The sequence below is a fragment of the Chiloscyllium punctatum genome, chromosome 9 (assembly GCF_047496795.1).
Source record: "Chiloscyllium punctatum isolate Juve2018m chromosome 9, sChiPun1.3, whole genome shotgun sequence".
Taxonomy (NCBI): domain Eukaryota; kingdom Metazoa; phylum Chordata; class Chondrichthyes; order Orectolobiformes; family Hemiscylliidae; genus Chiloscyllium; species Chiloscyllium punctatum.
The window spans coordinates 41,347,339-41,373,853 of record NC_092747.1 but is presented as its reverse complement, the minus strand read 5'-3'; the positions used below and the strand labels follow the sequence as shown (position 1 = coordinate 41,373,853).

The following is a 26,515-nucleotide window of genomic DNA, read 5'->3' as shown; positions in this document are numbered from 1 at the left end:
ATCAGGAGATCAGATCAGGAATTTTTAATTTGTTCGCGAGAAGTTAACTTTGTTGGCTTAAGCAGCGCATGTTGTCCGTTCCTGTTTTCCCCTTGGGAGGTTTGGAGTGAACTACCTCTTGAACCACTGCATTCCTTGGGGCGTATGTGCTTCCATACTGGTGTTGAGAAGGGCATTCTGGGGTTTTCACCCATGACAGTGAAAGGAATGGTAAAACAGTTCCGTGGTGTTCCCATATATTTCTTGTCCTTCTCCTTCCAGGTGTAGGGGTCATTGGTTTGGAAAGAAATGTCAGCTACTGCTGAACAAGATGACAAAAATTAAATATTTTTAAACAGTAGCATGTAACCCTGCTGAATGCTGTGTTCAAATACTGTGGACCAGAAAAAAAGCGAAAACGTTTGGAGCTTCATCCCAGATTATAATGTAGGTGTCACAAACACACACCCGTTATTTTGTTTTTCAGTTGTGGTGGGCCATAAACAGGTTACCTTGTGTGGATCTTTTGAGCAGAATTTTGACTTTATTATGGAATATGCCCTTTGAAATATTTTTCAAACCTCTGTCTGTCCTGTCCTGTAATTCTTTACTTTGCTTCACATGTATAGGTAACTTTGATTTAAAACGTGTTGGCAATAGCATGTTTTTAGCATGGTACTGAGCATACTTGGCCTTTTTTGCAAACAATCTGCAGCTTTGCCACCTTTCACTGGACACCTATTTTCCTGATGCTCCCACCTGCTGCCTCACTTCCTAACAAGGCTTTTGGAGAAGGAAGCAATAGCAAAAGGACTGGTGAACGGAAGAGAGAGCATGTAACAAGTGTTCTTTAGTTCGACCCACAGTGCTGCTGGATTTCCTCCTATGGCATTGAGTCTACCTACAGTACAAGGACTGTAGTGGTTCAAAATGGCTGCTTGCCACCACCACCTCAAGGGCAACAAGGGTTGGGGAATAAAACTGCTGGCCAAGCCAGCAATGCTCATATCCTATGACTGAATTTAAAAAAGAATTCTTCAGTCAAAATAGTGCACTCTTGGTGAATTATTGATGTGGAAGGGCAAGATAAATCAAATTTACATAAACATTACCTGTCCAAGCCACATGTATCAGATCAAATGTAAATATTTCTTATCAGAACACTGTTATCAAAAAACTGTTCCATTACCTTTTCTCATTTGCTGCACTACATGACAGTTCATACAACTTTATAGAAAAGATCATTGGCAATTATCTTGTAGATGGATTCTAGAAAAAAAACAGACTTATGATTACAAACCATTGTCATTGTGCATTTTTCATGTTGTAAAGGGCAGATTTGCAGTTGGATTTGCAGTGTTTCCATGAAATGTGTGACTATAGTACTCACAAATGTCACTTATGAATATAAATGTAGAAATTATTGCTTCATTCTTTTAAGAATATTTTAATCTGCTATCTAATATACTCATTTATGAATGTGCAAATAACCAGATTGGAGAAGTAGTTTTTGTAGACCTTTGTAGTTTTTATTTTTTCGCTTCTGTTGGTTTAATATGTATTCCTCACCTCTGTATTAGATTATTACAAGACTAGCTCTTGTTGAGGGGCTTTCAGGTTTCCAGCTCTCTTGCTTTGTAGAAACTGTGGTGTCTCAGTTATTGCCAAATAATGTATATTTCATGAAAAGAGGAGGGGCTAGCGTAATTGTCACTGAATTAGTAATTGAGAGCCCCGGATCAATGCTCAGAGGATGTGGGTTCAAATCCCAATATGGCAAATAGTGAAATTTGAATTCAGTAAAATCTGAAATTTTTAAAAAAACTAATCTAATGGTAAGTTCTGTTGATTGTTCACTAATGTTCTTTTGTAAAGGAAATCTGCCATCCTTAACTGGTCCAGCCTACGTCTAACTCCAGATCCACAGAAATGTGCTTGACTCCTCACTGTCCTGAGTGCCAAACAAGCCATGCAATTCAAGACCATTAGGGAGACGTGCCACCCTTGCCAGTGATGCCCAAACCTTATGTTAAAAAATAAAGAAGCTTATTTGAAGGAGAAACAGGCAAGCAAGTCAGGTAAAAGTAGAGGTTACTTGACAGTTGAGCTGGATAAACTTGAAGTCCATGCACTAGTTCGTACATAAAAGTAGAAAATGTTACAAATATACAAAAACACATCAATATTTGACAGGGGCAGAAACAGAATAATGTCTTGATTGCAGAATCTTTGTCAATATCTGTGCTTAAAAAAATTAACCTGACCTTTTTCCTTCCACAAACCCATATTTCCTTATTTTTTGTGATTCTGCTTATTGATTTTCTAGCGTTTGCTACATTCTTCATTCTTATACCCAGTTTTCCACATACTGCAATTGCATGTTATTTCTGGTTTGAGATTGTGCATTCAAGCATGCATCATGTAATGACACTTAGCCTCTCTGTTGTAATGCCCGATGAAGCAATAATAGTCTGTTATTCAGACATCAGAGCCATGTAGTCAAGGTCTGGATGGTGATTCAGACTTTGAATATACATAATCCTTCAAAATTTTGCAGTATTTTGGTAATCCTGGGGTGATTGAAATGTAATATTACAGAACATACCAACACACAAACTGTTTTTTTGGCCCAACTTAAGCATCCTGGAACCCTCCCCATCACCAGAACCTTCAATATCCTTACCCTCCATATGTTTATTTAGATTCCCTTCTCAGGTAGTTCTCCTATAATGCTGTGGTAATGTTCCAGCGAAACCTCGCTTAATAGAACATCACTTGATAGAAATACTGTAATGCGGCCTATGGAAAAAGTGAGGTTGGGGCAGGCCAGCAAAAAATACCACTCACGATCGCTCAAAAATCACCCAACAGTCAAATGCACAGACTGAATAAAGGTTGAAATCCTACTTATTAATGAAACAAAAATAAATTTAACAGAGTACATTTTAAAAATGTAAACAAGCTGCCTGTCTGTATAGTACACCTCATAGAAAGCTGCTGTGTTGGCAGCTGACATCGATGTATGCGCAGAACAGCACAAAGACCGGTGCTGACATCGCGCATGCACAGAATGGCAAGAGACTTGGACGTTGCTTGCGCAGAATGGCATGAAGACTGGCACCAATGTTGCACATGTAAGACATGGTGCAAACACCAACACAAGCACAGAATAGCATGGGCATCGGTGCATGCGTGGAGAATTTGACGTGGACGTTGGCACATGCGCAGAATGGCTCAAAGACTGGTGCTGACATTGCGCATATGCAGAACGGCCCAGAGACTTAGGCTTGGACGTTGTGTGTGCAGAACAGTAGAAAGACCGGCACTGATGTCGCACGTGCATGCCATGGTGTGAGCACTGACATGAGCACAGAACGGTATGGACATAGGCGCATACACAGAACGGAGCGGAGATTTTGATGTGGTCATGGGTGCATGCGCAGAACGCAGCATGCGAGCCAGTTTCTGCTGCAATTGCTCAATTGCGAAAATCACAAATACTGTTCCCTAATTCTTCAGTGACATTATAGCCAAATCATGCTGCCAACAGCTGGGTTATCCTAGAACTACCTGTAAATGTATTTATGTGATTTGCCTCAATTCTTGACTATGACACTCCTCTAGTCACTTAGAAATTAAGTTTATTTTCAATTTTCTATTTTATTTTGTAGTGGTTTTGAGTTTCACTTTTTGCAATATGTGGAAACATCTGCTTCAAAACCTTTAATTTCAAATAACTTGCTTTTTATTCTCCAAAAGACTTGTTACTCATTCTTGGTGGATATAACATAAAAACTTGGAGTAGAAGAAAATAATTCAGCCCCTTGAACCTTCTCCATTTGGTATGGGCATGGCTCATGTTGGCTTTAATTCTGCTTTTCTGCCCACTCTCCAAAAACCTTCAACTTGCTGCTAATTATAAATTTGTCTGTCTCCTCCTCAAGTTTACTCTATTGTGACATTCGCCACAGCCTTAGTTAGTAAATTCCACAAATGCACAAATTTCAGCAAAGTAGTTTCTCCTCCTCTCTCTTTTAAATCTGCTTCCTCTTATCCTAAAATTATGACCACTCATTCTCTAATTTCACAGTGCCAGTATCCTCCTTGTGAATTATTCTTGCACCCTCTCCTTTGCTTTTCTACCCTTCTTTAAATCATAGCGAATCCTGACATTGCTACAGTGTGGAAGCAGGCCGTTTGGCCCTTCGTGTCTACACCACTGCTCCAAAGAGCTTCCCAACCATACTCATCTCTCTACCTTATCCCTATAACTTTGCATTTCCCATGGCTAATCCACCTCGTCTGCACATCTCTGGAAACTATGGGTAATTTAGCTTGGTCAATCTACCTAACATGCACATCTTTGGACTGTGGGAGTAAACTGGAACACCTGGAGGAAATCCATGCAGACACAGGGAGAATGTGCAAACTCCACATGGATAACCGCTCAAGGTTGAATTTTTCCGGGTTCCCTAGCATTGGGAGGCAGCTGTGCTAACCACTGTGCCACCTAATTCATCAATATGGTGATGAATTGTAGATACTATTCTGTGACTAACTATGTTTGTTTCAAAATATTGATTGTGTTATCGTTTTATCGATGAATATTGTAACTTTTGTGATTTTTGGATTTGGGCTAATAGATGCTTTGCTCTCCATCTTGTTCAGCATATTTTTTATTCTTGGGTATTATGTGAGTAAGCTTCAAACTACAGAGTTCATCTTCTTTCTGTGTGAAAGGGCTTTTGAAGTAGCCCTTCAAAAAGGCAATAATGGGGCATAAAATTCTAGAATGGTTAATTCTATGCAGTATTATTTTGGATTATCACTCCTTTGTGGTCCATGGCTGAACAACTGCAGACATGGGCTCCTTGTTGAGAGTGGGAATCAATGCAGAACTTGATTGGAGGAATAGAGACTGAGCCTTTAAGTAGCTTCTTCTCCAATCATCCATTCTGTTTCTCCCCATTGCTCTGTTTCAGCTTCTCTAAGCATCGATTTTCATCCTCTTGCTTTTGCTGCTGCTAACCCAGAAACAGAATCTATGTCTGGAGCATCAAGGGTGGTTGGGAGGAAACAAACCTGTGGTTGGAGGTTTAGAAGAAGTTATTCTGAATGATCCTGTTGCTGCCATGCATGAGACTTCTGGTTGTACCATCAATTGTTTATCCAGCTTCTGGACAACAAGAGGAAAAGGGAAGTGGCTGAAAATCCGACAAAAGGCATGGAATTCAGATCAGATCAGAATTTTTTTTTGTGGCCAAGTTGTGTATCACATATAGCTCTGTTCATTGTTTTTTCTACTTGGGGAAAAATATGTTGGTTCTATAAAATGCAGGTATAAATAGTACTCATGATGACATGGTCAAGTGCATACCTCAGGTCCAGTTTAGGTGTCTCTTCCAATCTTGAAATGAAGGGAATGAAGGAACCATGGGCAAAACAAACATGAAAATGGAAAGATGTGAGCTGCAGGAGGGATAGATGGGAAGAGGGTAGGGGCCATTTAATGGCAATGGTGACAATGAAGTGAGTTCGGTAGCCTGACAAAGGGAAGCTATCTGCTCTGAGAATTGAGTATCCTTTCCCTACAAATCCAGCCATATGTGTCTTCACTATTCAGACATGTTGTGCCATAGATGGTAATAACAAGGGAGTTGACTCAGGAATAATATTTCTAGCTAGTGTACTTAGTGCAAATTTATTTTTAATATTTGAGGGGTGAGTGCAGTTGTTCGTTATGTCAGCAAAGGTTCCCTTCCCAAAGCATCCTGCTGATGTAGTGGTGAGCTATTTCTTGGAATTGCTGCAGTCCATGACTTCTAAGTATAACCACAGTGCTGTTATGAAAGCACTTAGAGGATTTTAGCCCAGTGGCAGTGAAAGAGTGGCTATATGGTTCCAAATTAGGATGATGTGTGGCTTGGAGGAGAACTTGCAGGTGGTGGTGTTCTCATGTGTTTGCTGCAATCGACCTTCGAGGTGGTAAATATCATGGGTTTGCAAGGTGCTGTCAGACAAGCCCTGAGTTCGTGATGAGGATGATGCAATCAAGGTGAGTAGGTTAGTGTACTCAGATGTTTGCACTGGAGTTGTTCCCAGATCTCAAGATTAATAATGACACCTGTATGTGACTTTAGTTTCTCACTAAAATGTAATTTTTCACAATTATTTGTGTTCAAATTTATTTGTCAATTACATATCCATGCTGTAAACTTAGTAATGTTGTCTTCTAACTTGTGAAAAACTTCAGTATCGACTATTGCTGTTAACTTGATATTATTGATTCAGAGGTCTAAATCATTAATATAAATGTTTTTTGCCAAAATTTGGCAATTTAAGGGTTTACGAAATATTATTGTTTTGATCATGCTTCAGGATCCTGCAATATTGGCAGAAAAGTACACAATACACAGATTTATCAAATCTATTAAACCAACTTTTCAATAATGAAAAGGCAGACAACTGTAGAAAACTTAAAAGGATTGTAGCTGTACACACAATCCATTTCTTGAGATTAATTCATTACTTGAAGTATTTAACCATCATATACTGAACTTCCCTGTACAGAATTTTCCAAATTTCTAACTCATGTGCTCTGTTGTCAATGTATGACTAGTGCTTGGACAGCGTTTGTTTATGGACTAGGCCAGAACCCCTGAAAATGTTTTAAGAAGTGAGTTGACTCCCTGACTTTTTCTTGTTTTAAAGGCAAATGTGGAGTGGATATTCCAGAAGTGATGTAGCTGATCAAACCACTTAGCTTTAAGCAAAACAGAATTTATTTAAAGACTACAGTTGAAACATGAACAAAAGAAACAGAATTTAGAATAACGCCAGTATTTGAAAACTCGATCAACTCAACATAGCAACTTAACTAAGAAACTGTTCCAATTCCTGTAACAGCACATAAACCACCCCTTGTCCAAAGGTAAATTCAAAGGTTCTTAGAGGCAGGAGAGACTTCAGAGAAGGAAGTCAAGAATCATCGCTGAAGCTTAGAACCTTTCTCCGGTCTGCAGCAGTTCTCACTGTTACAACTAAAAATAAACTAGAAAAAAACCTGAACCGGGAGCACTGGCCACTCCTCTGCCCTTGTTAAACTAGACTCTTTCCCAGACATTTATAGAGTCTTAGAGCCATAGAAATGTACAGCATACTCTTCGGTCCAATTCATCGATGCCAACCAGATATCCTAAACAAGTCTAGTCCCATATGCCAACACTGGCTTTCTAAACCCTTCCTATTCATATACCTATCCAGGTGCTTTTTCAGATATTGTAATTGCACCAGCTTCCACCACTCCTTCTTCTGGCAGCTCATTCCATACATACACCACCCTGTGTAAAAGATTTTCACCTTGGGTCCCTTCTAAATCTTGCCCCTCTCATCTTAAGCCTGTGCCTCGAGTTCTAGACTCCCCCATCGCAGGGAAAAGACCTTGTCTATTCACCTTATCCATGCCTCTCATGATTTTATAAACCTCAACCTCTGACAATCCGGGGAAAACATGCCCAGCCTATTCAGCCTCTTCCTATAGTTTAAACCGTCCAACCCTGGCAACATCTTTGTAAATCTTTTCTGAATCCTTTCAAGTTTCAGAATATCCTTCCTATAGGAGGGAGACCAGAATTGCACAGAATATTCCAAGAGTGGCCTAACCAATGTCCTGTCAAACCACGTGACCTCTCAACTCTATTACTGAATGCTCTGACCAATTTGCCACCTCTGCCTTTACGCCCTCACTTTTTTAAAAAAACTAAACCCAAGGACAAAATAGCCTTGCTAAAGGGGCAGCATCATCACATGTTCCCCATACTATATCGAATGCATCGAGATCATTGCGTGGAATGGGGTTATTTACTCCATTTTGTCTGTTTTGATGTTAACCTGAATTGGCAGGTCATAGTCATAATCATACAAACTGGCCTCTATCTGCTTCTGCATGATGTACCTATGCCTGAATTTTGTGCTTCTGCCTTAACTTCTAGCTTTGAAAGTAAACTTCACAGCTTTATGACTCTTAGTAAATAAGTTTCTTTTGCCATTTAATCAAAACAACTTAGATTTATGTGTTGTATGTACATGAGTCAACTCTTTTTAGATTTCGCAGTTCCTGATATAAGTCAGATTTTATCTGTATTGTGTACTTGTGATAATTTCAAACAATTTGATCGCATTGACCCATAACCTGAGTTCTAATTGGAAACACTACAGTTGTTTCAATCTTTCTTGTCCTGACAACCTCTGACCACTCTGGTGTCTTGGCATCCTCTACTGATCCTAGGAGAATTGGATGATCCACCAAGCAAGACCTTCAGGTCCTACTGCAAAGTGGAGTGCCAATTTTCCCTTGTCTTCCATGTTCCAAACAAATATCAAGAACCAAGCAGGGCAACTACAGAATAGCAGTGCTGGGCCAGATGCACCATGCCTTTTAAAGATGCCACAACACTAGAGATGCCAGTCCAATCTGGGCTCGAGGCAAAATGAGGCTAGAATCCAATGCGAAGAGCATGTAGGTGGGGTAGGTAGTTACCGAGAAATGCCCAGTAAGTAGCCTGAGAAGACACTTCATGCCTTGTGGAGTGACAACCTTCATGAAACTCAATAGAACTAATTCAACCAAAAAGCTATTGGGTTAGTTTATAAATTAGCCAAAGTGTTAATGAATCAAGAAAAGATGCTATGTTCCCTGAATCTTATACTGATATTTAGAGATGGAATAGGAACTGATTACTTTCTCTGGTTCGTAAATAATTGATGAAGGGGCAGGTTAAAATTTTTCTTAATCCATATTGGTTTTAGGAACATGTAATACTCTCCCTCAAGTTGTGACCTGATGGAGACTGATATTGGCAGATGAGGTAAAACTTGTAAACATTCTAAGCTCTGAGGAAGATACTTTTGAACTTGGAAAGGACAGAGACAAGTTGGTGTAATGGGTGAACAAGTAGCCGTTCAAAGCAGTAAAATGTGAAATGATTTCTTTTCACGGACAAGAAAAGGTAAAGGCACAATTTTTAAGAGGTGCAAGGGCAGAGGCATCTGGGTGTATGAATGCATAAATCATTAAAGGTGGAAGAATAAGTTGAGTATGCACTTTATGACACTGGGTAAACCCTCCTGCTTAATTTAAGACAGCAACACAGCAAAGGTTTATTCCATGCATTAATCTGAAAATTCGAGAGGCCAAGAACTATTTGAAGTAAAAAATAACTTTATTTCTTGAAGTATAACAGAGACTAATTAACGAACTACAACTCCTTCCTCTAACCTATCTTTTACTTTCCCTTCTATAATACTAGTCCAATAAAACCCCCGATTTAAGATTTACTCAAAAATTCCAAGTTAAAAACCAGCCAGCTATGGTATCTTCTTCCTGTAGATTTTCTCTCCAGCTCAGTGCTGATGTTTTTTTCTCTGTGCAAACGCCTTCTCGACACAGGCTCCTCTCCGTTCTTACTAGCAAGCCTACATCTGTTGGTCTTCTAGCAATTCTCCCCCAACTGTTCATTTTTTTTTGAGGTCTTATATCCCCAATGCATCAGATTGTGTCATTGGATTTTAAGATTGAATTTACTATATTGACAAACTTGATTGGAGTTTTGTATTTTTGGGAGGTAAAATTTAAACTGATTGGCCGAATTCAAATTTGTTTTTTTTCTCCAGGCAATCCAGCTACCCTAGCTGCTGGACTACATGTTACATTGTATCTTACTCAGAACACAGTGCTGTCAGGTAGTTCTGCTAGTTTATAACTCTCATAAAGATACAGAACACTCACATCTTCATAACAAATTAATGAAGCATCTAGTGTTCTAGACTGTGTGAGGCATAGATTACAGCTGCAAGGAGGTTGTACCTGGATTAGACACGTAGTTGGCTTCAGCTTGGGTCTAGACACTACAGTTCAGGAAGGATGTGATGGCATCAGAGAAGGTGCAGGGAGATTTATGAGAATGGCTTCTACAAAAAGCAGCTTCAGTTCCGAAGATAGTTGGTGAAGTTGGGATTTTACTTCTTGCAAACGAGACAGCAGAGAGGAGATTTGATAGAGGCATTCACAATCATGTGGGGTCTGGACAGAATAGTGGGTAGAACTTACCACTTGATCAGCAAAAGGAACAAAATCCATGTGAGAGGGTTTATTTTCATGCAGTAAGTTGTTAGAGGCTGGAGTTCACTTCCTGAGGGTATAGTCAAGACAGAGTCAATCTATGTATTCAAACCAAATTCAACTGCTGTTTGAAAAGGAACAATTTGGAAGGTTACAAGTGTCAGGCAGGAGAGTGGCATTTGGTGAAATGCTAGTTTGGAGAGCTGGTGCAGTCACCATGAGCTGACTGATCCTCTGAGTTTGAGAGGGGAGGTGAGAGTGACTGCCATAATTGGACAGCATAGAAATAGACCCTTCAGTTCAACTCATCCATGCCTACCAAGTTTCCCAATCTTACCTAGTCCAACTTGCCTGCATTTGGCTCATATCCTCAAACCTTTCCCATTCACTTACTTATCCAAATGTCTTTTAAATGTTGTAATTGTACTTGAATCTACCATTTCGTCTGGCAGTTCGTTCCATGTGCGAATCACCCTCTGTGTGAAAACATTATCCCTCAAGTCCCTTCCCTTAACATCAAGTCCACATTGGATTGAGTATTGTTGGTTTGGAGTCCTATTCAGCGAAAGGAAAGATGATTTTGATTGTTGGAAGTCAGTAATGTCAGCTGTACAGGTGTTCATAAGGGGATGTTTAGTTTACCAAATCACCGTGACTTTTTGTTTTTAGTTGTTAACTGCCACCAGTAAATCACCTATGTAGCCAATTAGATTTTGCATGCAAAACTCATTCAGAACAGTGCAAATCATTAAAAGTGAAGGAGAGATAGGAAGAGTGGGAAAGGGCTAATCAAAATGGAGTTGAATCGAAGTTGCTCTGGGTATTGTATGATTAAATAGCCTACAGTGTGGAAACAGGCCCTTCGGCCCAACCAGTCCACACCGACCCTCAGAAGAGTAACCCACCCAGACCCATTTCCCTCTGACTAATGCACCTAGCACAGTGGGCAATTTATCATGGCCAATTCATCTGCCCTGCACATCTTTGGACTGTGGGAGCACCCAGAGGAAACCCACGCAGACACAGGGAGAATGTGCAAACTCCACACAGACAGTTGCCCAAGGCTAGAATCGAACCTGTTAAGTAGCAGTACTAACCACTGAGCCACCGTGCCGCCTGTATGTCCAAACATTTTCAGCTGCTTCATCAATAGCAGTCCCTTCATCTTAAGATCAGAAATGGGTATATTTGCTGCTGATAGCAGTGTTCAACTCAAATAGTGAAGCAGTCTATCCCAAGTGCAGCAAGACCTGGACAATATCCAAGCTTGGGCTGATCACTGGTAAGTAACATCATACTGCACAAGTGCCAGGCAATGACCATCTCCAACAAGAGGTGATTTAACCACTTTTCTTGGACATTCAAGGGCATTATCGCTAAATCTCCAGCTATAAACATCCTGGGGATGATCATTGACAAGAAACTGAACTGGACTAACCATTTTAAACATTGTGATTACAATAAATATTGTAATCGCAGGAGTGGTACAGTGGCTAGTGATCATTCAGTGAGTAACTGACCTCTTGACTGCCCAAGATTTGTCCACCATCTACTAGGTACATGACAGGAGTGTGATGTAATACTCCCCGCTTGCTCGGATGAGTGGAACTCCAACTTAACTTGAACCTTAACACCATCCAGCATAAAATAGCCTGCTTGTTTGGCACCTATATCAATATTCATTCACTCACCCACCACTGATGTACAGTAACAGCAATGTGTGCCATTGACAAACTGAACTGGACTAACCATATAAATATTGTGATGACAATAGCAGGTTAGAGACTAGGAATCTTGCAGCAAGTATCTCCCCTCCTGCTATATAGCCTACTATCTCTAAGGCACATATCAGAGTTGCCCTCCAAAGCTGTACACTATCCTGACTTGGAGTTATAGCTCCATTCCATCATTGGAATAAAATCCTAGAGCTCCCTTCCTAACAGTGTTGTGGATGTAACTATATCAAATGGCCTGCAGCAGTTCAATAAGGCAGCTCGGCACTTGCTTCTCAAGGGTAACTAGGGACGAGCAATGAGTGCTGGCCCAGCCAGCAAAACCCACATTCCATGAATGGAACATTATATTTTTAAAATCCTGTCATATCCTGGAACTGTGTTGGTTGAATAGCTAAAAAGAATGAATAAAAACAAGAAATAGACAAAGGTCGACAAATTCAGTTTGATGTGGAGAATCCCATTTAAAGAAATTGTGCAACTGAGTTATAATTATTTTGATTCCCTTGTAAACAGCCTGGAAACGTTTGTTCATTGTCCATTTAAATGTCTTAAACTTATTTTTTATGCCGAAATCATTTTGAGTGCAGCAAACATATTTTGGTCAGTATAAAACTTAGGATGTGGATGCAAATGAAGTAAGTAATTACATTTTTAAAAATAATATCTCAAGATTTTAAGAATAAACACATATTGAAAGATCTGTTAACACTCCTACAATGGAAATGTACATTTCAGTTGTAGTAATCTTAATACGGTATTTTTTCTTTCACAGTTGCTGCGGGAGTTGAAACACCCAAACGTTATTGCTCTTCAGAAAGTATTTCTGTCACATGCAGACAGGAAAGTGTGGCTATTGTTTGACTATGCTGAACATGATCTCTGGGTAAGGTCTACCTTTCTGGGACTGCTCAGTATTTAGTACAACATTGTTTAATTTTTCTGCTTATGCTACTAATTAAGTTAGACTGAATGTTTGTTTGAATTTTATCATCTATTTCAGAAGATTGTGCCTTTTGATTTATTTGGGACAGTAATTGTTGTGTCAAATTGACTAGTCACAGCTCACATATTCAAAGTGATTGAATAGCTATAAAGTCAGTAGCTTACTTTTTACCAAGCTTCTGTGCAATTTTATGCAGAATTGGGTATGGAACTGTTGGAACCTAATGAAAAGGAAATAGAAATTATTGTTTTCTTTAGACTTGCCTAGCTGGTTTCCCAATTCCACGTGCCTCGTAAAATTGAACTAGTGAGAGATTACGACAAGTTGCAATAACTTTTACTGTTATCAGGGGAGTATGTTCCCAGAAAATTATCCCATTCTTTTTACTCAGCAGTGAGTTCATTGAATGGATTGAGGGGAACCAATAGATGTGTTTTATTTGGACTTCCAGAATGTGTTTGGGAAGGTAGCGCACAAAAACTCAAGAGCCCATGGTGTTGGAGATAGCACAATGGCATGGATAAGAAACAGTGAGTTGGTAACCTGTAACCAGTGGGGTTCCTTAGGAATCAATGCTGGGACCACAACTATTTATAATATATTAGTGAAATGGGGGAAGGAAGTGACTTTAGCCAGATTTGCAGATGCAACAATAGGTAAAAAGGCAAGTTGCAAGAGGGATACAAGCAGTTTACAGAGAGATACTGATAGATTAAGTAAGTGGCCAAAACATACGCAAATGGAGTATGATGTGGGAAAATATGAAGTTGTATATTTTGGAAGAGAAAACTAAAGAACCGTGTTTTTTAACTGGAGAAATACTGCAACGCAAGGGCACTCAAGTACTTGTGCATGAAACACACAAAGCTAGCACGCAGGTGCAACAGGTCATCAGGAGGCATAATGGAATGTTGGCCCTGATTTTAAGGGAGTTAAAATAGCAGAGCATGAAAGTCTTACTGCAACTGTACAAGGTGTTGGTGAAATTCCTGCAGCAACTGTGAGCTCTTTTTCCCCTTATTTAAGGAAAGATATTATTTCATTGGAGGCAGATCAAAGAATGTTCACTGGAATGATCCCCAGGACTGAGGAATTGTCTTATGAGGAAAGATTAGACAGCACTCTGTGGTATCTTTAGAGAGGTTTATAAATTTTTAAAATGAGAGGAGAAAGATTTAAAAAGGATGAGGGCAACTTCTTTGCACAGAGGGTGGTTCGAATGTGGAATGAACTGCCAGAGGATGTAGATGTAGTTACAGTTACAACAGTCAAAATACATTTGGGCAGGTATATGAATAGGAAAGGTTTAAAGGGATATGAACCAAGTGCTAATAAATGGGACTAGGTGAGTTTGGGAAACCTGGTCAGCATGGAAGAGTAGGACTGAAGGCTTGTTCTTGTGCTGTACACTCTGACTCTAGGTTGGGACTCTACTCATTGAAGTTTAGAAGAATAAGAGGTAAATTCATTGAAACATACAGGGTTCTTAAGGGACTTGACAAGGTAAATACTGAGAGGATGCTGAGGATTAGAGGGCACAGTCTCAGGATAAGGAAGAGCCAGTTTAAGACTGAGATGAGATGTTGGTTCTATTTCAGGAGTTGAGAATCTTTGGAATGCCTTGTCACAGAGCTATAGAGGCAGAGTGACGGTGTGTATTTAAGGCTGAGATGGATTCTTGAGCAGTAGACGAATCAAGGGTTATAGAGAAAACACCTCAAAGTGGACATAAGGAATGTTGTTGGATCAATGATCCTATTGAATGGTAGAGCAGACTTAAAGGGTTAAACGGCCTACTCCTAGTCTTATTTTGTATGGTCTAATTTATATAACATTTAGCCAGTTAGAGTACAATATTCATTTTTATTTTAATTATATTTGTGTTTGACAATACATCTCATTAATTGGTCGATGTAATAGAGTTATTGAGATGTACAGCACGGAAACAGACCCTTCAGTCCAACTCATCCATGCCAACCCAATCTAGTCCAACCTGCCAGCACCTAGCCCATACACTCCAAATCCTTACTATTCATATATCCATCCAGATGCCTTTTAAATGTTGCAATTGTACTTGCCTTCTCCACTTCCTCTGGCAGTTCATTCCATGCATGTACCACCTTCTGCATGAAAACATTTCCCCGTAGGTCTCTTTTTTTTTATATCTTTCTCCTCTCACCTTAAACATATGCCCTCTAGTTCTGGACTCACCCACAGCAGGGAAGAGACTTTGTCTATTTATCCTATCCATCATGCCCCTCAGGATTTTATAAACCTCCAGGTCACCCCTTAGCCTCCGATGCTCAGGGAAAATATGCCCAGCCTATTCAACCTCTCCCTATAGCTCAAATTCTCCAACCCTGGCAACATACTTGTAAATCTTTTCTGAACCCTTTCAAGTTTCACAACATCTTTCTGATAGGAAGGAGACCAAAATTGCACGCAATATTCCAACAGTCTTGTACAGTCGCAACATGACCTCCCAACCTGTGCACTCAATACTCTGACCAATAAAGGAAAGCATACCAAACGCTGCTTTCACTGTCCTATCTACCTGCGACTCAACTTTAAAGGAGCTATGAACCTGCACTCCAAGGTCTCTTTGTTCGGCAACACTCCCTAGAACCTTACCAGTAAGTGTATATATCCTGCTAAGATTTGCTTTTCCAAAATGCAGCACCTTGCATTTATCTAAATTAAACTCCATCTACCACTCCTCAGCCCATTTGCCGGTCTGATCAAGATCCTGGTGTAATCTGAGGTAACCTTCGCTCTCCAGTACACTTCCAATTTTGGTGTCATTTGCAAACTTACTAACAATACCTCCTGTGTTCACATCCAAATCATTTGTGTAAAGTAGAGGGCCCAGCACCAATCCTTGTTGCACTCCACTGGTCACAGGCCTCCAGTCTGAAAAACAACCCTCCATCATCACCCTCTGTCTTCTATCTTTGAGCCAGTTCTGTATCCAACTGGCTAGTTCTCTCTATATTCCATGAGATCTAACCTTGCTAACCAGTCTCCCATGTGGAACCTTGTCAAATGCCTCACTGAAGTCCATATACATCGCGTCCACTGCTCTGCCCTCATCAATCCTCTTTGTTACTTCTTCAAAAAACTCAAATCACATTTGTGAGACATGATTTCCCACACACAAAGCCATGTTGACTATGCCTAATCAGTCCTTACCTTTCCAAATACATGTACATCTTGCCCATAACCGACATCAGGCTCACCATTTTGTAGTTCCCTGGCTTGTCCTTACCACTCTGCTTAAACAGTGGCACCATGTTAGCCAACCTCCTGTCTTCCGGCACCTCACCTGTAACTATCGATGATACAAATATCTCAGCAAGAGGCCCATCAATCACTTCTTCAGCTTCCCACAAAGTTCTAGGGTATACCTGATCAAGGTGGGCGGCACGGTGGCACAGTGGTTAGCACTGCTGCCTCACAGCGCCAGAGACCCGGGTTCAATTCCCGCCTCAGGCGACTGACTGTGTGGAGTTTGCACGTTCTCCCCGTGTCTGCGTGGGTTTCCTCCGGGTGCTCCGGTTTCCTCCCACAGTCCAAAGACATGCAGGTCAGGTGAATTGGCCAGGGTAAATTGCCCGTTGTGTAGGTAAGGGGTAGATGTAGATGTAGGGGTATGGGTGGGTTACGCTTCGGCGGGGCGGTGTGGACTTGTTGGGCCGAAGGGCCTGTTTCCACACTGTAGGTAATCTAATCTAATCTAAAAAAAAAAGGTCCTGGGGATTTATCCACTCTTATGCATTTCAAGACATCCAGCACTTCCTCCTCTGTAATATGGACATTTTTCAAGGTATCACCATCTATTTCCCCACATTCTATATCTTCCATGTCCTCCTCTACAGTAAACACTGATGCAAAATACTCATTTAGACTCTACCCCATCTCCTGCGTCTCCACACAAAGGCCGCCTAGCTGATCTTTAAGGGGCCCTATTCTCTCCCTAGTTACCCTTTTGTCCATAATGTGTTTGTAAGAAAACCCTTTGGAATCTCCTTAGTTCTATTTGCTAAAGTTATCTCATGTCCCCATTTTGCATCCTGATTTCCCTCTTAAGTATATTGCTACTGCCTTTATGCTCTTATTCGTTCAATCTATCTTGTCATACCTGACATATACTTTCTTTTTTTTTAACCAAACCCTCAGTTTCTCTAGTCATCCAGCATTCCTTACACCTATCAGCCTTTCCTCTCATCCTAACGGGAATATACTGTCTCTGGAATCTCGTTAACTCATTTCTGAAGGCTTCACATTTTCCAGCCATCCCTTAACCTGCAAACATCTGCCCCCAGTCAGCTTTTAAAAGTTCTTGCCTAATACCATCAAAATTAGATTTCCTCCAATTTAGAACTTCAACTTTTAGATCTGGTCTATCCTTTTTTATCAATATCTTAAAACTAATAGAATTATGGTTGCTGGCCCCAAATTGCTCCCCCACTGACACCTCAGTCACTTGCCCTGCCTTATTTCCCAGGATAGGTCAAGTTTTCCACCTTCTCTAGTAAGTGCATCCACACACTGACTCAGAAAATTTTCTTTTACACACTTAACAAATTCCTCTCCATCTAAATCCTTAACACTATGGCAGTCCCAATCTATGTTTGGAAAGTTAAAATCCCCTACCATAACCACCCTATTATTCTTACAGATAACTGAGATCTCCTTGCAAATTTGTTTCTCGATTTCCCTCTTCGGGAGTCTATAATACAATCCCAATAAGGCGATCATTCCTTTCTTATTTCTCCGTTCCACCCAAAGTCACCTTGGGCGACTGTCTGTGTGGAGCTTGTACATTCTCCTCGTGTCTGCATTGTTTCCTCCGGGTGCTCCGGTTTCCTCTCACAGTCCAAAGATGTGCAGGTCAGGTGAATTGGCCATGCTAAATTGCCCATAGTGCGAGGTGCATTAGTCAGAGGGAAATGGGTCTGGGTGGGTTACTCTTCAGAGGGTTGGTGTGGACTGGTTGGGCCGAAGGGTCTGTTTCCACACTCTAGGGAATCTAATCAAAATAACTTTCCTAGATGTATTTCCGGAAATATCCTTCATCCGTACTGTTTTAATGCTATCCCTTGCTGTCTGCTTTGACCCTGACTGTATGACTCGCTTCTTTTCTCGATTGTACCAGTGTCAGATTGACCTCTTTGCTCGCTGTGTCCCTTGCACCTTCCCCCCCCCCCCCCTCCCAACCTTGATCGTTTAAATCCTCCTGTGAAGCTCCCTGCCAGTATATTTGTCTCCTTCCAATTCAATGCGATCCATCTTTGTGCAGGTCAGTTCTACCCCAAAAGACATTCCTTTGATCCAAAATTGTGAATCCTTCTCCCATACACCAGCCCCTCTCATCTGCTCTATCCTCCTATTCCTGCCCTCACTAGCTCGCAGCACCAGAAGTAATCCAGATATTGCTACTCTTGAGGACTTCCTTTTTAAATTCCTGCCTAATTCTGTATTCTCCCTTCAGAATCTCATCCATTTCCCTTCCTATGTTGTTAGTTCCAGTGTGTACAATGACCTCCTGCTGGTCCCTCTCCCCCTTGAGAACATTCTGCACCCTGTCTGAGGCATCCTTGATCCTGGCATCAGGGATGCAACACACTATTCTGATTTGTTGCTGCTGGCCACAGAAATGTCTGTCTGTGCCTCAGACGAGAGAGTCCCAAACACAATCAATACCTTGGAACCCGACATACCCCTCATTGCATTAGAGCCAGTCTTGATACTGGAAACTTGGTTATTCTTGCTACATTCCCTGAGAATCCATCACCCCCCTACATTTTCCAAAACAACATACTTGTTTGAAATGGGGATAGCCAGAGAAGACTCCTGCACTACCTGCCTTACCTCTCTTACCTTTCATGGAGTTAACCCATCTATGTGACTGTATCTGCAACTTTCCTCCCTTCCTATAACTGCGATCCATCACATCCCCTTGCTCTTGTAAATTTCTCATTGCCTCTAACTGTCTCTCCAACTGATCCATTTGACTGTCTTAGTCCTCTACAAAACACTGCTCCAGGCTAGCTTAATACTCACTTTTTATGTTGAATCAAAAGACATATCTCAGTAAAACACAATCAAGAAAGATCCCACTCTACTAATTACTGCAGACTTACTGTAAGGCCACACTTAAAAATATTCACTTACCTGTTTCTATGCTGTGACCTCTCCCAAGCAGCTTCCTCCAAGATCAGTTGTGAATTTGACTGTTTGTTAATTTTCCCATACGCACTTTGATGTCCAGCGATACATGAATTCAACAGCAAAGGCAGTAACTGTGCAGGTTCACTGCTGTGTCATTTAGCAATATGGGTTTAGTTGAGCAAAATATCAGCTACTTTAGGCATTATGAACATTTTGCATATGAATCACTTTGTTACAATTAATTTTGTTAATCAAGTAGTGAATGAAGACTAATGTCCATGAAAATGGATGTTAGTAACTGGGCTAAGACCACAGACGTGATGGTCTACAAAATTTCACCAGAGGTCAACTTTATTTTATTTTTACAGTCTGTCTTGATCACTTAAAAAGAAATTTGCACTGAAAGCTATGCTACAGAAAGCAAACTGCATTTCTTATGTCAAATAAATTGTGTGTAGACTTTGCAGTCCCTTTTCAGCTGACATATGACTGAGATTCTTGGAATGAAGGAAGGCTCCTCAACCCTTCACATTCAGTCTGCCAAATTTTTTAATCATGCAGATTTCAAGAGCATGTTTATCAAATTTCACTAGTAGCTCTGCTGTGCTAAATAAGCTTAATTCTGCCAGCAGTAGAGTTTTCATTGCAGTACTTAGCAGTCTGCTTTATTTTTAATTGAATGTGAAAGTTATTTCTTGAAAATATATCAAATAAATTTGTCTTTTTAATCTTTATTTCTAATGTTTTTTCACCTTGCTATCTTGACATGTATCTATTTCTGTCATTATTTCAAAATTCATCTTGTAAACCATTCTTGGTTGTAACTAGTCTGTGGAATCCATTAACAAGTGATGCCAATTATGTTGTCTTGTTTTTCATCTCTAAATGTAGATTTTTACAAGCACAGATACATTTCTGTGTGGCATTTTATTCATTTGTCACTTGAGAGTTGACAAACAGTTCTGTTAGATTAATAATGAACTATCTATTGTATTTGGTAAAATCTGTTTGTGTGTAGTGCCAATCATCTAATTAGATTAGATTTCCTACAGTGTGGAAACAGGCCCTTCAGCCCAACTGGTCCACACCGACCCTCCGAAGAGTAACCCACCCAGACCCATTTCTCTCTGAGTAATGCACCTAACACTATGGGCAATTTAACATGGCCAATTCACTTGACCTGCACATCTTTGGACTGTGGGAGGAGACTGGAGCACCCAGAGGAAACCCACGCAGACATAGGGAGAATGTGCAAACTCCACACAGACAGTTGCCTGAGGCTGGAATCGAACCTGGGACCCTGGCGCTGTGAGGCAGCAGTGCCAACCACTGTGCCACCGTGCCGTTATATTCCAAATAAGTAGCTATTCATAAAATTTTATTTTCAGCATGACTTAATTTACTTTTTTGTTGCTTTTAACATACAATTCCAAATGAAGTATTGCTATTTGACCACTTAGGAGTCCTTATGCATTGATTACCTACAGAAGGAATTTAGATGAATAGCATTTTAACTGATTGATTGAATGTTCGTTGTAAGTCAGTTGAATCTTGGTTGAGCTTCTAATGCATGAACGTATTGCACTCCTTCAGCTTAAATTTTGTTGTATTTTGGATGTTTGATGCAAGAAACATTTTTGGATGGGGGTTTCATTTTAGGTAAATACAGATGGAAATCTTTGTAGATTTTGAGGAAAAATTACACCTAAGTATTTTGAGGTAAGGGATTTTTAAACATCCTAGTGGATCACCGAGGAATTATTCTCTGGAATGCACTTCAGGACTAAAATAGTCCAAGGCTTTGATTTTCCTTTTTCATTTCTTTAATAAATATTTTCTTTTTCTTTTCTCAGCACATAATCAAATTTCACAGAGCTTCTAAAGCAAACAAGAAACCAGTTCAATTACCTCGAGGGATGGTGAAGTCCCTATTATATCAGATTCTAGATGGCATTCACTACCTGCATGCTAACTGGGTGTTACATAGGGATCTGGTAAGTGATGAATCAAGAGTATTGAAATAGATATCTACATGTGAATTGACAGTGGCTAGGTGGGAATAATTTTATCACTAGTTACTTTAGGGACAGACTGACATCTTTCTTGAAATGTGCAGTGAGGGGTTTAACTGGAGTAAATGCTGAATAACAGAAGTGCAATATGTTTCGTTTGGCGACTTGGCATAGATTTCTTCATAGCATTAAACAAATGAGTGAATTATATTGCCACACTTATTCCACTTAAACCATTTCCTTTTGAGCATATTTCCTTTTGTTACTAAATGCAAAAACATACCCAAATTGGGGAAGTAGTGCCTTGAAGTGTAATTAATTCTGCCAACCCTTTTCAGGAAAGAAGAAACCTGTAAGTTCAAGGCAGGATACCCTTAATCCTGTCTTCACATTAAACATTTTGACTTTTTAAAAAAAACAAACTGCTTTTTTTTTTCAAGCATTTGAGAACTACCACCTTAGGTTGTCCATTTCCCCAACTACTTGATAAATTTGTAGGGAGCTCCCATGCAGATCCGTAAAATGATTTACAGGTGTTAATTTCAAAGAGAGTCAGCATTTAAGACAGCTCAACCTGGTTTGAGTTACAGAGTTGGTAGCTGATTTTCTGGGATGTTTTATCGGATTAATTTTGCTCTTTAATATAAATTCCAGCTCTTGAGAAGAAAATTAGTTTGTTCCAAAGTATGTATGACCCTCTCTGTCATAGACATAGTGGTTAAGAGAGAAATAATTTTCAATAAATGTATAGCATACGCTCTTCAGGTCATGTAAACTTTTGGTGTTAATTCTGCACCTTTTAACTCCTGTACAATGTGCTGAAAACCAAACATTCCAGCCTATTTAATGCTAATGAGCTCCATACACATTCTTTGTTCTTCCCTGTTGTCTTCATCTTGCTACATAACATTATATGGTCCTCCCCATTCAGTAATTTTCCTTCATGCCTGGGTTTGCCTTTGATCATGTGCAACTACCAGTAATTATACTGTGATTAATTTAATCTACTTGGTTAACTCTTTTGAATAGAGTGGTGCTGGAAAAGCAAAGCAGGTCAGGCAGCATCAGAGGAGCAGGAAAATCAACATTTTGGGCAAAAGCCCTTTATCAGGAATGGGGCTGGGGAGGAGGTAGCTAAGAGTGCAATAGGTGGATGGAAGTGGGGGTGAAGGTGAAGGTGATAGGTCAGAGAGGTGGGAAGGAAGATTGGCAGGGAGGACAGGTCATGAGGATGGTGCAGAGCTGGCAGGTTGGAACTGGGGTAAGGTAGGGGAGGGGAAATGTTACGTCATTCCCCCCCCCCCCCCCCCCCCCCCCCCCCCACCTTACCCCAGTTCCAACTTGCCAGCTCTGCACCATCCTCATTACCTGTCCTCCCTGCCAATCTTCCTTCCCACCTCTCTGACCTCTCACTTTGATCCCCACTTCCATCCACCTATTGCACTCTTAGCTACCTTCTTCCCAGCCCCACCCTCCTCCCATTTATCTCTTCACCCCGGAGGTTCCTGGTCTCATTCCTGATGAAAGGCTTTTGCCCGAAACGTTGATTTTCCTGCTCCTCCTGCTGTGCTTTTTCAGCACCTCTCTAATCTTGACTTTGATCTCCAGCATCTGCAGTCCTCACTTTCGCCTAACTCTTTTGAATCTCCATTCAATCTTGCATGTTTCAATGTATGGATTAATTGAAAAACCATGCCATGCAGAATATGTTTCAATTGAGTTCATTTCAGTAGTTTCTTGTGGCAGTGTTTATATATTATTTCAATATAACTACAATGTGAAAATCTTTACATTGACAAAGGTTGCGCACGCCCTTCATTCCAATTTGTCTTAAGCCTATATCAACAAAGTAACAATTGACACAATCTGCTAATGGATTAAGTAACATGTGCAATTTACTAGTTGCCCAAGTTCAAGATTAGTGTTGCATGGCTGAAGAACATTAGTCTCTTGCTATATTGGCAATCTTGAATGGTGACTGTTGAATTTATGGTCCCTTTTGAGTCTCTGATTCAAGGTACATTTTACGAATTGCTGGATATCCAATTGGTTTTCTTCCATTTTTCTGGACGTTTGACTCACCACCTTGAGTACTTTATAAAATCATTAAAGGCATTGTCCAGAGTTTATGTAAGCCTTTACCACATGTATTGAAACTTGTGAATTGATGAATAGATAACTACTTCATCATTGAATTAGAACAGAAGAAATTGGGGGGGGCTCACAGGAAGATAAATATTCAACGTGATCTTGTTGGGCTGAACAAACTGTGTTTCTTGGCTGTCACTTTCGTGTGTTTTACTGCATTTGTGGAATGTTTCTTCAGTTCTCCTTCTTTTGATAAGTCTGTTCAAGAACTATGTGAGTCAATGGATTGGTATGTTGTCCTTTCAACTTTGTAGCCTGTATCCAAATGTAACCTGGACTGATGACAAGTTTCTCTTTCCTGGCTGCACGTATCTGACATGCAATGCATTTCAGGCATTTCAATTTAGTCCATAGATTAAAAAAATTACTTGCACTTCAGAATTAATTTGCAATTTTGGTCATGCTGCAAGGTTTGTTGTTATCAAACACAGAAAGGGTCACATTTGTGCTGAGAGTTTCTGTTTAAAGTAGATTTTTTGGGGGAAGGTAAAATGAAATCTAGATGCTGGTTATGAGTCCTAAAACTGGAGAAATATCCTGTGTTCTCTGTCCATCAATAAATTATCCAAATAATAATAATAACTGACTGACAAAAATATGCATCCTCCATCAATTAACCTGCTCATTTACCCTCTGGATTTAATGGAACATGGCATTTTGCATGGTACATTTAATGATTTATGGCTGCTTTGAGTTCTTGTTCACTTTTTGTACTAATTCAAAAGCTGGTTTTAAATTTGACTACTTGAAGATCTGTTTTGTTATTTTGATAGGCATATTGTTGGTTGGCCTCTCTGATTAGTCTACAATTTAGGTTACCGTTGTTGTTAATACTACTTGCATAATTACAGTTTAGAAATGCATGCAACTTGAGAGCCTTCTAAACATGTTTTGGTGGCACGAGATAGACAGATGAAATTCGTGTATAATAGTCTCATTGTATAGAACCTGAACATTCAAAGCTTATCAGTGGAACTTACTGTAGTCCAACCTTTGTTGTGTGTTGCTTCTTACATTACTGAAGTTAAATCTTGCATGTTTGCCAAACCGTATCCTCTTTAAAAATAAATGTCATAAAGACTACCAATAAATAATAATACTAATTCCATATGCAACATTTTTCTTAGCACCAACAAAGTTGGTTCTGCATGGATAACTAAATATTAGTTATCCATGCAGAACCTTTTCTTACTATAGATTAGAAGACTTCAACTGTATATTTTGATGTGAAGTATATAATCCCATCTGAATTTCCTCACTTTACTGTGCATGAGTCAATTCTTGAAATTACTGACAGCTTTAGAGGTGTAATAATGGCAAAGACTGACAAATCTCAGGCAAAATCTGGATCATTGAAATTTATAAACAAATGGAGTTGCTTGTTGTGTCAATGATGGAGATCTTGGTCCTTTTTACCTTGCTGTTTGCCCATGTCTTTTCAATTTTTTTTCTGTTTGCTATGCTCAATAATTCTGTTCCCCATCACCCTGTTCCTTGTAGGATGTTTCTTTCCTTTAAAAGTGCAGTATTTGTCTTTATTTTTAAGCTGTTATTTAAGATGTCTTCATGATCTTGAATGTTGGTGCACTAGTTATCAAATCTTAATCCTTAGAAATAGTTTTCCCAACTAACCTCATTAAAACTGCTCACTATAGCTAAAATGAGAGCAGAGTTATGGTCATAATACTGTCCCCTGGGTAGCATCTTTGTTTTTCATCACTTCTGCCCTTTAAACTTTTTATCAATGCTAACGCATCTCAATTCCAGTCACCCGATTTGTATTAACCATTTCTTTTTTTAAACATAGTTGTAACATTGGCAACGTTTTCTTTGCCAGTATACTCATTTGCTTGGTGAACTCTTAAGTTTATTACATCCATATCAGCTGTCCTTATGTTTGTACTAATATTTTACCATCTCTCCAGCTGTATTGTCTATTCATTTCTTTAGTGAAGCTGTCTTTTGGCATGGCTGAAAAGAGAGGTGTTGAGATGGAGCTGGATACTTACAGCTATCAATAACGTTGCTTTATTTTCTTTTCCCCTCAAAGGAAAGAAAAGAACCTAATGTTCTTTCTTAAGCGCCAGCAGGTAATATACATGTATTGGGCTGAATAAGACAAATATGATGTTCATACTGCAGATGTCATGCACACTGAATTTACTCAAGCATAGCAATTGAAGACCTTTATGTTTTTTAAATGTTGTTTAACCTGAAGTTTTTCTTAAAAAGTAATTTCTCTTGCTCCTCAATACAGAGAGAGAGACAAATAATGTACATGGTCCCTTGTATTACTTTGGATTAGTTCAAGGCTTGCAACCAATTTTTAATTCTGATACGTTCATTTTCCTAATTTCAGGGTGTTAATGCATATGCCAGGGTACACCAAGGGAAAATAAGAGACCATTTGGAGATGTCTGAGAGAAATTGTCCACTCCAGCACTGGCAGTTGGGCTAGAAAACGAGGCCTTGTTTCATTAATGTGATTGAATGTTCCTTTGGAAGTTGTGAAGTAGTTGAGTGTTGAAAGCCAATTTGTGGTGATGTATCACCTCAGTATGAGATATATCAGCTTCTCAGCCCGAGTTGCAGGAAATCTCTCATTCTCTTGGGTTGTTTACTGTTTGCTAAATTCTCGTATTCACTCAGGAATAATTTGTTGCTCTGGAAATCCACTTGGTCTTGAACTTACTTAATTTTAACTACTAGTACAGAGCAGTACAGGAGTAATTTTAAAATAAAAGTCCACCATTTTTGTTTTTCCTATGCTAATGGACACATTCATGAGATTTTAACTTAAAGTTGAAGTTCCAACAAGTTCTAAATAAAATGCCAAGACATTATTTGAAGAAGACCAAAGAGATTTCCCAGTGGTCTGGCCATTGTTCAGCAACATAATTACCTGGTCATACACCTTTATTACATTATTCATTTAAAATAGCAACTTGGACTTTTTTTTTATCACGAGACAAATCTAGCATGGAATATTGCTAGATTTTACAATCGAATTATGTCACATCCTTACTCAAATATTCATGAGGTATCTACCATTGGTATGAAATAGAGAAGATTAATGTCATGATCTATTCATTGAACAAAATAATTTAGTGCAGTACAAAGACTTATGAATCAGTTAGTTTAGGGATTTGATGTCTTATTCTGTAACTGAGTTACAAAATATTACAGATATTAGAATATTTATGTGCAATATATAATTACAGCAATTGTATGGTATCATGCTGCTGAGAGGAGAAATTAAATTTATAATAAATACAACTTAATTCTATTGAATTTGAGAAAAATATGATCTGCAAGTTTAGATTATTTAATTACCTATAATAGCAGCCTTGAAGAACATGGATCCATATTAAAGTTAATAGTAACTAAAGTTGCTGGAAAACTGAAC

General features: G+C 39.5%; 1 protein-coding gene across 6 annotated transcripts in view; it reads left to right on the top strand.

Moving 5' to 3' along the window:
• Positions 1-26,515, top strand: part of cdk8 (cyclin dependent kinase 8) — a 141,496-nt gene that overhangs the window by 59,387 nt on the left and 55,594 nt on the right. For 4 of the 6 annotated variants that reach the window (XM_072577320.1, XM_072577319.1, XM_072577317.1 and 1 more), the window contains exons 3-4: positions 12,608-12,718; positions 20,803-20,943. The exons of 1 other annotated variant lie outside the window; for it this stretch is intronic. In XM_072577320.1, coding sequence (XP_072433421.1) covers positions 12,608-12,718; positions 20,803-20,943 — 252 coding nt within the window. The remainder of the gene's footprint in view (positions 1-12,607; positions 12,719-20,802; positions 20,944-26,515) is intronic. One more of the 6 variants, XM_072577318.1, reaches the window with a different exon arrangement.